General features: G+C 42.7%; 1 protein-coding gene across 2 annotated transcripts; it reads left to right on the top strand.

The window, feature by feature from the left end:
- Nucleotides 1-3,732: 3,732 nt before the first annotated feature.
- Nucleotides 3,733-12,405, top strand: LOC118386192 (B- and T-lymphocyte attenuator-like). 2 transcript variants are annotated; one of them, XM_035773714.2, is made up of 6 exons: nt 3,736-5,915; nt 9,565-9,891; nt 9,994-10,035; nt 10,144-10,275; nt 10,622-10,659; nt 10,818-12,405. In XM_035773714.2, exons 1-6 carry the CDS (start codon nt 5,837-5,839, stop codon nt 11,133-11,135), a joined length of 936 nt encoding a protein of 311 aa, XP_035629607.2. In that variant the 5' UTR covers nt 3,736-5,836; the 3' UTR covers nt 11,136-12,405. The 2 variants fall into 2 exon arrangements, with proteins under 2 accessions (XP_035629609.2, XP_035629607.2); XM_035773716.2 differs by lacking the exon at nt 9,994-10,035 and having other exon boundaries at nt 3,733-5,915.
- The last annotated feature ends 620 nt before the right edge of the window (nt 12,406-13,025 follow it).

Raw genomic sequence — 13,025 nt, 5'->3', positions numbered from 1 at the left:
CAGGTGAGTCCAATAACACTGATGCGCATGACGAGGGAAGGCAGGTGTGCATGATGGATGGCAGGAGTGCGTGATGCAAGGCAATCTGGCGCCCACAAGCGCCAGGGGGAGGGAAGAGCAGGAGCAGACGTGACACCTTCAAACATCATAATAGCGTAGTCCAATACAACAGAAATATGTACATAGTTCTGTCAATCTCCATCACATGAATTCTAACACAATTACTCTTACATATGTAAATGACTGTAAAAAAATATCTTTAGATACATCTCAATGAATTAACTGTTATCATTAACTCTGTAACCCATTAAAGTTACAACAGGGACAAACAAGAAGTAGCTAGCTACAAACAGAAAGACACACTGTTGCAAAGAGTTCATCCATGTATACGGGTAAGAGAAATATGACATGTTTCTAATTTGGTCAAATCGTTTTCAAGTTAAATGATACTGTTAGCTAGCTAGCGAACGGTAGCTTGCTGGCTCTCTAGCTAACGTTACATATTTGATCTGTGTAGTAATATTAGTATCTTAAGCCATTTGCATTGCTAGTTACAGACTAACGTTAGCTAGCTAGCAACATACCTAAAACAAAAGACTCAACTTCGCAAGAAAATGATTACATGACCCATCAACTAAGCCAGGTGTGTCTGGGGGTGATTACGGCTATCTATTGTATTTCATGGCCATGTGTGCATATCTACACAATGGTGATCCATTCACTTAGATAGATGTGGCTGGGGGCTGGTTATAGCCTTTATTTCACATGACCCTTCATGTGAAAGGGTAAGCATAATCTCATCATTAGAATATATTTAAATACCATTTTTATCTGGAAACTTTCAAAGTCAGATTAGGACATAGGCCAAGGACTAAATAAAGTGTATTTTTACCTATAGTTTTTCTTAATGTAGGCTACTACTTTCACTATTTTTAGTCTTTAAATCTTTGGTTATTTACTACACTACCTTGCTCACTCTGTTTAGCACATGGCCTCACATGTGAGTCTTTAAAGAGATGTGTGGGGCTAAGGCTTAACAGGGGGTGAAAGACGCTGAGTAGGTGTAGACAAAAAACAGCTCTCCAGTATGAATACCAAAACATCCAAGGGCCATTTTCTAAAAAAAATGGGATTACAATTTATCAACTTTCCAAGCAGAATTACTTTCCCATTGCTTCTCAACTGCAGTGTATGATATACCATTTTGTTGCTGAGTCTCTATTTTTATCCAATCTAAAAAAAACAACATAAGACCGAATCAAGGCGGTGGGTTACAAAGTTCATGTATTTGCCACAGTTTTACATTAGTGCATTATTACAAACAGGATGCATCTTTTGGAATATGTTTATGTACAGGTACCCTTCTTTTCACTCTGTCATGTAGGTTAGTATTGTGGAGTAACTACAATGTTGTTGATCCATCCTCAGTTTTCTCCGATCACAGCCATCACCCTCTGGGTCCTGCTTTATATTACGTTTAGCTTATAAACGCCTAAAAAAGCCTTCATAATGCCTTCATAAGCACTACAGAAATGTGTTACAACGCATGTGTTACTTAGCCCTTTATAATCACATGTTATAAAGGGATCATAAATGTGCCATAACTGTGTGACATAATCACCAATGTCAGAAGTGACATAACCCACAATGCTGAATATGATATAGACATGTGCTTTATAAATCAAATACAATCCAATTGTATTTGTCACAAACAAATGTTTCGCAGATGTTATTGTGGGTGTAGCGAAATGCGTCTTGTTCCAACCTACAAAGGGTGACGTGCTGATGTCATCTTAGTCACATAACACATAATCTTGTTCCCAGACAGTTCCGCCCAAATGCGCATAACACTTGGCCTTCATTAGTTAGGTTTAGGTTTAAAATCACATTTTAACAAGATACATTGTGGAAATGGGCAGGGTTAGCAATAATTATGACTTTTTGACTGTGCTAAGTAATGAAGATGACAAATACTTTACTCAGTAAGTTCACTCCTATAGAATTCTACGGTCACTCCCACTAAGGCCAAGTTTGAATGATTGATATCCAAGGCTTATATGTGCTATGAGTGCAATTGCCTGGGGACGATGTTACACCAAGAAACACTTACCTTGCTAAAAGCCCCGAGCCTAAAGAAATTAAAAGTGTCTTTCTTCTGGAATCAAGTTACATGCACCAATGCAACAGGTAATTAAGCCCTGGTCTCCAGCATGGGAACAGACTACTCCAAATCATCTTGGTTCTGACACACACACACACACACACACACACACACACACACACACACACACACACACACACACACACACACACACACACACACACACACACACACACACACACACACACACACACACACACACACACACACACACACTAATGCAAGCTTTGCAGGTCCATCAAGCAATTTAAATACCTCTCACACACTACAGTAACCTGTGGATCATGAGACAACCGTCATAAATAAGCAGGACGTTAATAACCTATTTATTGACACATTATGTAGTGTCCTGTAATACTTTAATTGAAGTGAGACACCTTAGGTCATTAATAACACATCCATAGACCCTATACCGCATGACACTGTACTTAATTTAAAGTCAGAACCCTTTGGTCATTTATAACACATACATAAATGCCTTGTATCATATGATGCTGTACTTACTATAAGGTCAGTCATCTTTGGTCTCCACCCGGCACAGCCAGAAGAGGACTGGCCACCCCTCATAGCCTGGTTCCTCTCTAGGTTTCTTCCTAGGTCTGGCCTTTCTAGGGAGTTTTTCCTAGCAACCATGCTTCTACACCTGCATTGCTGTTTGGGGTTTTAGGCTGGGTTTCTGTACAGCTCTTTGTGACATCAGCTGATGTAAGAAGGGCTTTATAAATACATTTGATTGATTGATTGATGAATAATGTAGAAATTGAGCATGTTGAGATGACTAAACTGCTTGGTGTAACCCTGGATGGTATACTGTCATGGTCAAAACATGTTAATGCAACAGTAACTAAGATGGGAAGAAGTCTGCCCATAATAAAGTGCTGCTATCAACACTATCAACAAAGCAGGTCCTAGAGGCCCTAGTTTTGTCACACCTGGACTACAGTCCAATTGTGTGGTCAGGTGCAACAAAGAGGGACTTAGGAAAATTTAAATTGGCTCAGAACAGTCAGCACAGCTGGTCCCTAAATGTACACAGAGAGCTAACATTAATAATATGCATGTCAATCTCTCATGGCTCAAAATAGCGGAGGTTGACTTCATCACTACTGGTTTTTGTTAGAAGTATTGACATGCTGAATGCACCGAGCTGTCTGTTTAAACTACTAGCACACAGCTCAGACAGCCATGCATACCCACAAAGACATGCCACCAGAGGTCTCTTCACAATCCCCAAGTCCAGAACAGACAATGGGAGGTGCATAGCACTACATAGAGTCATGGCTACATGGAACTCTATTCACAATCAGGTAACTGATACAAGCAAGTAGAATCAGAATTAAGAAACAGATAAAAATCAACTTTATGGAACAGTTGGGACTGTAAAGAGACACACACATACACTCTACACACACATACACATGCACTCTACACACACGTACACATATATTTTGAATAGTTGATATGGTAGTAGAGTAGTGTCCTGAGGGCACACACCTAATGTGTTGTGAAAAGTGTTTTTATTGACCCCACGAAGAAAGGTAGCAGCTAATGGCGATCCTTAACAAATACAAATACAAGGTGAGTTACAGTAATAGCACACACACACACACACACACACACACACACACACACACACACACACACACACACACACACACACACACACACACACACACACCCACACACACACACACACACACACACACACACACACACACACACACACACACACACACACACACACACACACACACACACACACACACACACACACACACACACACACACACACACACACACACACACACACACACACACACACACACACACACACACACACTTTGTTTAATAAACAATCATAATAACTGTAATTCTACCCCTTTTTCTCCTGAATTTCGTGACGTCCAATTAAGATCTTGTCTCAACTCCCCAATGGGCTCAGGAGAGGCGAGGCGAGGGTCGAGTCATGCGTCCTCCGAAACATGATCCGAGAACACCGCTCGCTTAACCCGGAAGCCTGCTGCAACAATGTGTCAGAGGAAACACTGTCCAACTGATGACCGAATTCAGCCTGTAGGTGCCCAGCCCACCACAAGGAGTCACTAGAGTGCAATGAGCCAAGTGAAGACCCGCTGGGCAAGGGCAATCCCCCACTAACCCAATTGTGGGCGATTGCTGGACCACTCGAGAGGCCCAGCGCAGACATTTTTGTTTTCTTCTACAGATGGGTATATCGGTCTGCTAATAAAGGACTAGCAAAGGCCCAGTGCACTACTTTTGTTTCAAAAAATACAAAATAAAAATGTGTTATTATTTATCATTTTTTGATATTATGATTTTTCAGGGGGTGCTGCAACACCCTCCGCACACCTACTTCCCACGGCTGTGATGTGTTGTGTCATCTGCAGGATGTTTATACTTATGACTGCTTCTGTTTGCAGAAACATCCCAGGATACAGAAGTGGAACTGAGTGAGCTGAGAATACAGGAAGCTGATGTAGATCAACAAAGCAGTATTTGTGACTTTATGACCTGATGATGTGATCAAATTGACAAAATCATATCAGCTGTGTAACATCTCTTTGTCTGCCCTTGAATAATATCTATTGAGGCAGAAAGTTTAATGTGAAATGCATTTCAACTGTAGCAGTTGAATACAACTTGGTTACTTGTGTTAATAAATACAGTCAAGGATGGAGAACTGCCTCAGTAATTTATTCACCAGAAGATGGCGATACTGTAACGCTCTGTAAGTAGCTGAAGACATAGGTTGCAACTGTTAATGAACTCTGATAGTGACTGAATGGAAAGCATTAGTCATCAGGTAAATATTTCTTACCACAGGTGGTGTAGGTGCTATAGCAAGTTTGCTGTACTAAGTTTTTTTAAAGACATCCTACAAAGTTTTTATTTTAATTTTTTTATTTTTTATCTTTTGCTGTTGAAAAGCAACATTCCAAGTATAAATATAGTAAAGTACACACACCAAAGGGTAAATAAGTGTTTTTTAGACACATCTGCAAACTTCAAGAAGTAGGGATTCAAGGAGCTGTTCTGATGGTCAGGTTCCCTCTTGCTTGACGCACAATAGAGGAGCAATAGAGAACCAAAGAGGAGTGGATTACCATGCAATTGTTAAGTGTAGCTCAGTTGGTAGAGCATGTCGCTTGCAACGTCAGGGTTGTGGGTCTAATTTCCACGGGGAGACAAGTTTGAAAATATATGCACGGGATAAGAGTGTCTACTAAAAGTGTGAAAAGCTATATTTTTTAACTGAGCATAAGTTTAAAGATCATTGCCCATTAAATGACCTACAATAATATACTATACTAAAAACACATATACGTGTTGGCCTACGATGTGTGAGGGAGAGGAAACAGACCTCTAAAGTAGAAGCAATAGACAAGAGAGCTATGGTAGGTAGGCTCATATGTAGGAGGACAGGAAGTGGAAAAACCCTGTAGATGCAGAGGAGAGAGAGAGAGAGAGAGAGAGAGAGAGAGAGAGAGAGAGAGAGAGAGAGAGAGAGAGAGAGAGAGAGAGAGAGACATATTCAGAACATATCGTCAGTGTCTCCACTCAACTCACGTTTGTAATCACAGAGGGTTTGCTCTAACTGAGTGACACAAGCATGACCTGTCTTGAGATCTCATAAGACATTGCATCTTTGCCCTGATGGACCCACCGTGGTCTGACCACATCCTGCTGGTCTTCTGTCTCCTCTTCCTGGTCTGCATCCATGGCAATGCTCAAGGTAAGATGTTTCCATCTTGTCACTTCTAGTTTTTGTGTTACATTTGAAAGGGATTGAGATTTGCTAATTTTGGCAATTTACTTAACATTTCCTTCAACAGTATGCTATGTACAGTGCATTCAGAAGTATTCAGCCCATTTGACTTTTTCCACATTATATTACATTGCAGCATTATTATAAAATTGATTAAAAAAAATGTTCCTCATCAATTTACACACAAAAACATACAATAAATACAAAAAATACCTTATTTCCATAATAATGTGTCGAGGCACAGAGGCACAGATCTGGGGGAAGGGTACCAAAACATGTCTGCAACATTGAATAAAAAATGTTCCTCATCAATCTGCACACAATACCCCATAATAAAAAAACTAAAATAGGTTTTTAGAAATGTTTGCAAATGTCAAAAAAACTAAACAGAAATACCTTATTTACATAAGTACTCAGACCTTTTGTTATCAGACTCAAAAATTTAGCTCAGGTACATCCCATTGATCGTCCTTGAGATATTTCTACAACTTGATTGAAGTCCATCTGTGGTACATTAAATTGATTGGACATGATTTGGAAAGGCACACACCTGTCTATGTAAAGTCCCACAGTTGACAGTGCATGTCAGAACAAAAACCAAGCAGGGAGGTCGAAGGAATTGTCCATAGAGGTCCGAGACAGGATTGTGTCGAGGCATAGATCTGGGGAAGGGTACCAAAACATGTCTGCAACAATGAAGGTCCCCAAGAACACAGTCACCTCCATTTACATTTACATTTAAGTCATTTAGCAGACGCTCTTATCCAGAGCGACTTACAAATTGGTGCATTCACCTTATGACATCCAGTGGAACAGCCACTTTACAATAGTGCATCTAAATCCTTTAAGGGGGGGTGAGAAGGATTACTTTATCCTATCCTAGGTATTCCTTAAAGAGGTGGGGTTTCAGGTGTCTCCGGAAGGTGGTGATTGACTCCGCTGTCCTGGCGTCGTGAGGGAGTTTGGGGGCCATTGGGGGCCAGAGCAGCGAACAGTTTTGACTGGGCTGAGCGGGAACTGTACTTCCTCAGTGGTAGGGAGGCGAGCAGGCCAGAGGTGGATGAACGCAGTGCCCTTGTTTGGGTGTAGGGCCTGCTCAGAGCCTGGAGGTACTGAGGTGCCGTTCCCCTCACAGCTCCGTAGGCAAGCACCATGGTCTTGTAGCGGATGCGAGCTTCAACTGGAAGCCAGTGGAGAGAGCGGTGGAGCGGGGTGACGTGAGAGAACTTGGGAAGGTTGAACACCAGACGGGCTGCGGCATTCTGGATGAGTTGTAGGGGTTTAATGGCACAGGCAGGGAGCCCAGCCAACAGCGAGTTGCAGTAATCCAGACGGGAGATGACAAGTGCCTGGATTAGGACCTGCGCCGCTTCCTGTGTGAGGCAGGGTCGTACTCTGCGGATGTTGTAGAGCATGAACCTACAGGAACGGGCCACCGCCTTGATGTTAGTTGAGAACGACAGGGTGTTGTCCAGGATCACGCCAAGGTTCTTAGCGCTCTGGGAGGAGGACACAATGGAGTTGTCAACCGTGATGGCGAGATGATGGAACGGGCAGTCCTTCCCGGGAGGAAGAGCAGCTCCGTCTTGCCGAGGTTCAGCTTGAGGTGGTGATCCGTCATCCACACTGATATGTCTGCCAGACATGCAGAGATGCGATTCGCCACCTGGTCATCAGAAGGGGAAAGGAGAAGATTAATTGTGTGTCGTCTGCATAGCAATGATAGGAGAGACCATGTGAGGTTATGACAGAGCCAAGTGACTTGGTGTATAGCGAGAATAGGAGAGGGCCTAGAACAGAGCCCTGGGGGACACCAGTGGTGAGAGCGCGTGGTGAGGAGACAGATTCTCGCCACGCCACCTGGTAGGAGCGACCTGTCAGGTAGGACGCAATCCAAGCGTGGGCCGCGCCGGAGATGCCCAACTCGGAGAGGGTGGAGAGGAGGATCTGATGGTTCACAGTATCGAAGGCAGCCGATAGGTCTAGAAGGATGAGAACAGAGGAGAGAGAGTTAGCTTTAGCAGTGCGGAGCGCCTCCGTGATACAGAGAAGAGCAGTCTCAGTTGAATGACTAGTCTTGAAACCTGACTGATTTGGATCAAGAAGGTCATTCTGAGAGAGATAGCGGGAGAGCTGGCCAAGGACGGCACGTTCAAGAGTTTTGGAGAGAAAAGAAAGAAGGGATACTGGTCTGTAGTTGTTGACATCGGAGGGATCGAGTGTAGGTTATTTCAGAAGGGGTGCAACTCTCGCTCTCTTGAAGACGGAAGGGACGTAGCCAGCGGTCAGGGATGAGTTGATGAGCGAGGTGAGGTAAGGGAGAAGGTCTCCGGAAATGGTCTGGAGAAGAGAGGAGGGGATAGGGTCAAGCGGGCAGGTTTTTGTGCGGCCGGCCGTCACAAGACGCAAGATTTCATCTGGAGAGAGAGGGGAGAAAGAGGTCAGAGCACAGGGTAGGGCAGTGTGAGCAGAACCAGCGGTGTCGTTTGACTTAGCAAACGAGGATCGGATGTCGTCGACCTTCTTTTCAAAATGGTTGACGAAGTCATCTGCAGAGAGGGAGGAGGGGGGGGAGGGGGAGGAGGATTCAGGAGGGAGGAGAAGGTGGCAAAGAGCTTCCTAGGGTTAGAGGCAGATGCTTGGAATTTAGAGTGGTAGAAAGTGGCTTTAGCAGTAGAGACAGAGGAGGAAAATGTAGAGAGGAGGGAGTGAAAGGATGTCAGGTCCGCAGGGAGGCGAGTTTTCCTCCATTTCCGCTCGGCTGCCCGGAGCCCTGCCCGGAGCCCTGCTCCATCATTCTTAAATGGAAGAAGTTTGGAACGAACAAGACTCTTCCTAGAGCTGGCTGCCCAACCAAACTGAGCAATTGGGGGAAAAGGGCCATGGTCAGGGAGGTGACCAAGAACCCGAATATGGGTTTGCCAAAAGGCACCTAAAGGACTCTCAGACCATAAGAAACAAGATTCTCTGGTCTGATGAAACCAAGATTGAACTCTTTGACCTTAATGCCAAGCGTCACATCTGGGGGAACCTGGCACCATCCCTACGGTTAAGTTTGGTGGCAGCATCATGCTGTGGGAATGTTTTTCAGTGGCAGGGACTGGGAGACTAGTCAGGATTGAGGGAAAGATGAACGTAGCAAAGTACAGAGAGATATTTGATTTAAACCTGCTCCAAAGCACTCAGGAACTCAGGCTGCCAAAGGTGATTCAACAAAGTACTGAGTAATGGGTCTGAAAACGTATGAAAATGTGATATTTCAGTTTTTTATATTTGATAAATTTGCAAACATTTCTAAAAAACATTTTTTGATTTGTAATTATGGGGTATTGTGTGTAGATTGTTGAGGGAAAATAACAATTTAATCCATTTTAGAATAAGGCTGTAACGTAACAGAATGTGGAAAAAGTAAAGGGGTCTGAATACTTTCTGAATGTACTTATTGATCAACCAAAGTCAGTCAGAGATGGGTGATGGACACTGTCAAAGCGTAACTCCTCAACTGCAATTTGAATATGACAGGTCTTCATGTTCATTTGTGTTTTGCCAGTGACTAGTATGATCCCTATCAGTAGTAATTATGTCAATTGTTTCCATCATCTTTTCTCACACCAAGGCCCATGTGAAATTGAGGTGCCAATCAAAAGAAACACTGTTTGGAATGCTGTCCCTCAGAAACGGCTGACAATCAACTGCCCCGTGAAACATTGTGGGGAAACCTTACGTGTCACCTGGTGTAAATTTGAGGACGCCAACTGCAAACAAATCAATGAGACAGAGCAAGTCAAAATTGGATGGAAACCATTTGATAGCGGGTCAGAAAATCGTATTGCATTTTTGGATTTTAAGAAGATATCTATGAATGACGATGGTTCGTACAGATGTGGAATGGCTGGGAATAAATCATCAATTGTTAGCCATGCTATCAATGTCTCTGTCTCAGGTAACCAACAAAAGCTTAGTTTTTTCCTCAATCAATTGTTTTAAAATGAATAAAATACATACTCAGTTGAGTCCTTGTTGTTTGATACACTTATTTCTACAGATATCAACCTGAAAATGACTAGCACAGCAGACCACAACACATGTAGGACAATGTTTTATGAAATTACAGACATTCAATCACATCACATCAGCTAGTAGGCCTATGTGACAACTGTGTCTGGTGTTAAGACCTCTGTTTCTACTCTAACAGACAACTCACCAAATGCAAAGCATGATGAGAAATATCTGAGCTGGCTGCCGTATGCTTACATCTGTGTGGGAATAGTACTGCTGGTGGTCGTGATGACAGCAATCTCCTTCCTCTATCTTTATGGATGTAAAGGTAAGTAATGCTGTTACCCATTTATTACTATAAAAACAAAGAGAGCCGCAGACTCCATATGTATAACCTCCCAGTAATCAGGGTGAAGAAGGCACAGTGATGGCGAAACATTGGTGTTTTCTTACCCAATACATTACTGGAAGGTTATACATGTGGAGTGTGTGACTCTCTTTGTTTTATAACTTTATTCACCGTTAGTCAGCACCTCTACACTAAATCATATTCTCTTGGTGTGCGCCAGCTCAGGTTTTCTATTAGACCCATTTAATACAGACTTTTATTGTGTACAAGGTTGAAATACAGCAAACATGTCACTTTAACTTTCTAAAATATACACATTATTCAGGACCAACAAGGTCATCAAATAACGGCATAAAGGAGCAGGTAAGAAAATCTTATAGCATCTTACTATTAACCACTGGGTCATTTACTATCATGACAAAACTGGTCCTCAATATACTAAATTTGTACAAAATGGAAGCCTTGCTGTCCTGACTTTGTCTAATTGTTTTTCTCTGTGTTTAATGGAAATGTCCACACAGGCAGCACCATGTCCAGACCTCTCCTCCTGCTCTAAGGGAACCTTTGCATCATCACCATTCACACCAAACCCTGCCCACTCTGACAATCTCTACAACAATGGTCCCTATGCCAAACACATCAACAGGGCATCGGCACACAGCCTCCTGATGACAAACGGAACTCTGCATTCCTCTGACATCACAGCTGGAGGTCAAGGGTCAAACCACCTTGTGTACGCTAGCCTGAACCACCAGACCCCTAGAGGGTCCCCGAAACCCCCCCATATTCCAACCCCCCATGATGAATGCTCAGAGTATGCAGCCATCCGAGTCCACTGAGCCCACAGGCTCTGAAAGAGACCTCATCCAGACCATAACGGCACATTGCTGCTGACTGTTTTACTGTTTAAGTCGTCTTCTTTGTTGGATCTTTTCACTGAAAAAGAGGAAAGCTGAACATATTTTGTGGATGAAAATGTCATTCCTTGGGGGGATTCATGTTTTTTTTATACATATATCAAACTAAAACACACTCTTCCTGGTGTCATGGAAATGTTGAGCAGTGTGCTAACCGTAGTGCAGCAGTATTTCAGAGAATAAAATGTGATTTAAAGATGGGGGGTAGGGGGATCGGGGTGAGACAGGTGGGCAAGGGTTTGAGCTAGAGAATATGTGCTTCTGAGTGTGAACCCTCCGTCACGTCACACCTCAGAGTTAGAGGAGCAAAATAACACCCGTTAGTAGTGTGTATCACAAAGGTTATCTCACACATAATGATGATAAACCATCATTTGTTATTGACTATCAAAATATATATTTTAATGAAGAAACCACTGAGACACTTTGGTGATTATTAGTGATGATTTGGGGATATAACAGGGAAAAATAACTCATACCGAACATTTTATGTCCCTGTGTGTGACTAAATGTGTGTGCCTGTGTCTATATGTCTGCATATGACTCACTCAGTATGAGTGAGTGAGTGAGTGAGTGAGTGAGTGAGTGAGTGAGTGAGTGAGTGAGTGAGTGAGTGAGTGAGTGAGTGATTGAGTGAGTGAGCGAGCAAGTTAGTGTTGGTGTATATTTTTGCACAGATGCGCGTGTTTGTACGCATGTGCTGGCTACAGGTTGGGGGCTTTCCATGGTTTATGTAAAATGTTGAGCCCACCACATAGCCGAAACAGTGAGTTGCTGTAAATAGATGTTCTCCCTCTTGAGAGAGTATGGAAATTCCATTCAAATGTAATATGAATGTAATATGAAAGTGCATATGACTTTCTCTATGGTCATAGGAAGACAGAGGTAATAGTTTGTATAACTGTAAAATGATGTGGGTGTGGCAAGATTGTAATAGTGACACATACAGTAACAAATTCCAATCTCAGTTATTGTCAATTAATTTGAAACATGTTCGTTTGAAGGCTACATGTTTACTATGCAACTACTCAATTACAATACAGTATACTTCACCAGAGAATAGTGCCAGAGAAATGTCCCTCATTTTATAAAAAAATTGCGACAAAGACCATTGTTACCACTTGAAGCAAGAGTGGCCAGTTTTTGAGAATACAAAATAAAGCTTGGGTCTAATGTCTTTGGTCCAACACTGCTTCTGCCTGTTGTGTTCTTGTAAAACCCTGAGCGAGAGATTACTGTAAAGTACTGGGGTGTTTTTTCTGCCCCAGATACAGACCCTAACCTGCACAGGACTGGTTGTTTCTAGTTTAAAAACACAGCGCACAGGAAGTGCTGGGAACAGACCACCACCACACCAAGATGTTAATTTGTACTCAAAGTAACTCACTACTCAGAGAAAGGGTGTAGCTTACTTTCATGGAGCTGCCACATCTATTAGCCTAATCTCAGAATAGGTCCAATACTATACTGATCAGTGTAACAGCGAAACAGTTTATTAATCCATAATGTAATCATTTTTTGAGAGTAGAGCACTGACTGGTATTACTGTATGCCATTGCCTGCACCCATGTGGTTTTACTGTATGCCATTGCCTGCACCCATGTGGTTTTACTGTAAGCCATTGCCTGCACCCATGTGGTTTTACTGTAAGCAATTGCCTGCACCCATGTGGTTTTACTGTAAGCAATTGCCTGCACCCATGTGGTTTTACTGTAAGCCATTGCCTGCACCCATGTGGTTTTACTGTAAGCAATTGCCTGCACCCATGTGGTTTTACTGTAAGCCATTGCCTGCACCCATGTGGTTTTACTG

The sequence above is a fragment of the Oncorhynchus keta genome, chromosome 7 (genome assembly GCF_023373465.1).
Source record: "Oncorhynchus keta strain PuntledgeMale-10-30-2019 chromosome 7, Oket_V2, whole genome shotgun sequence".
NCBI lineage: Eukaryota > Metazoa > Chordata > Actinopteri > Salmoniformes > Salmonidae > Oncorhynchus > Oncorhynchus keta.
This window is presented reverse-complemented; position numbering and strand designations above follow the sequence as displayed.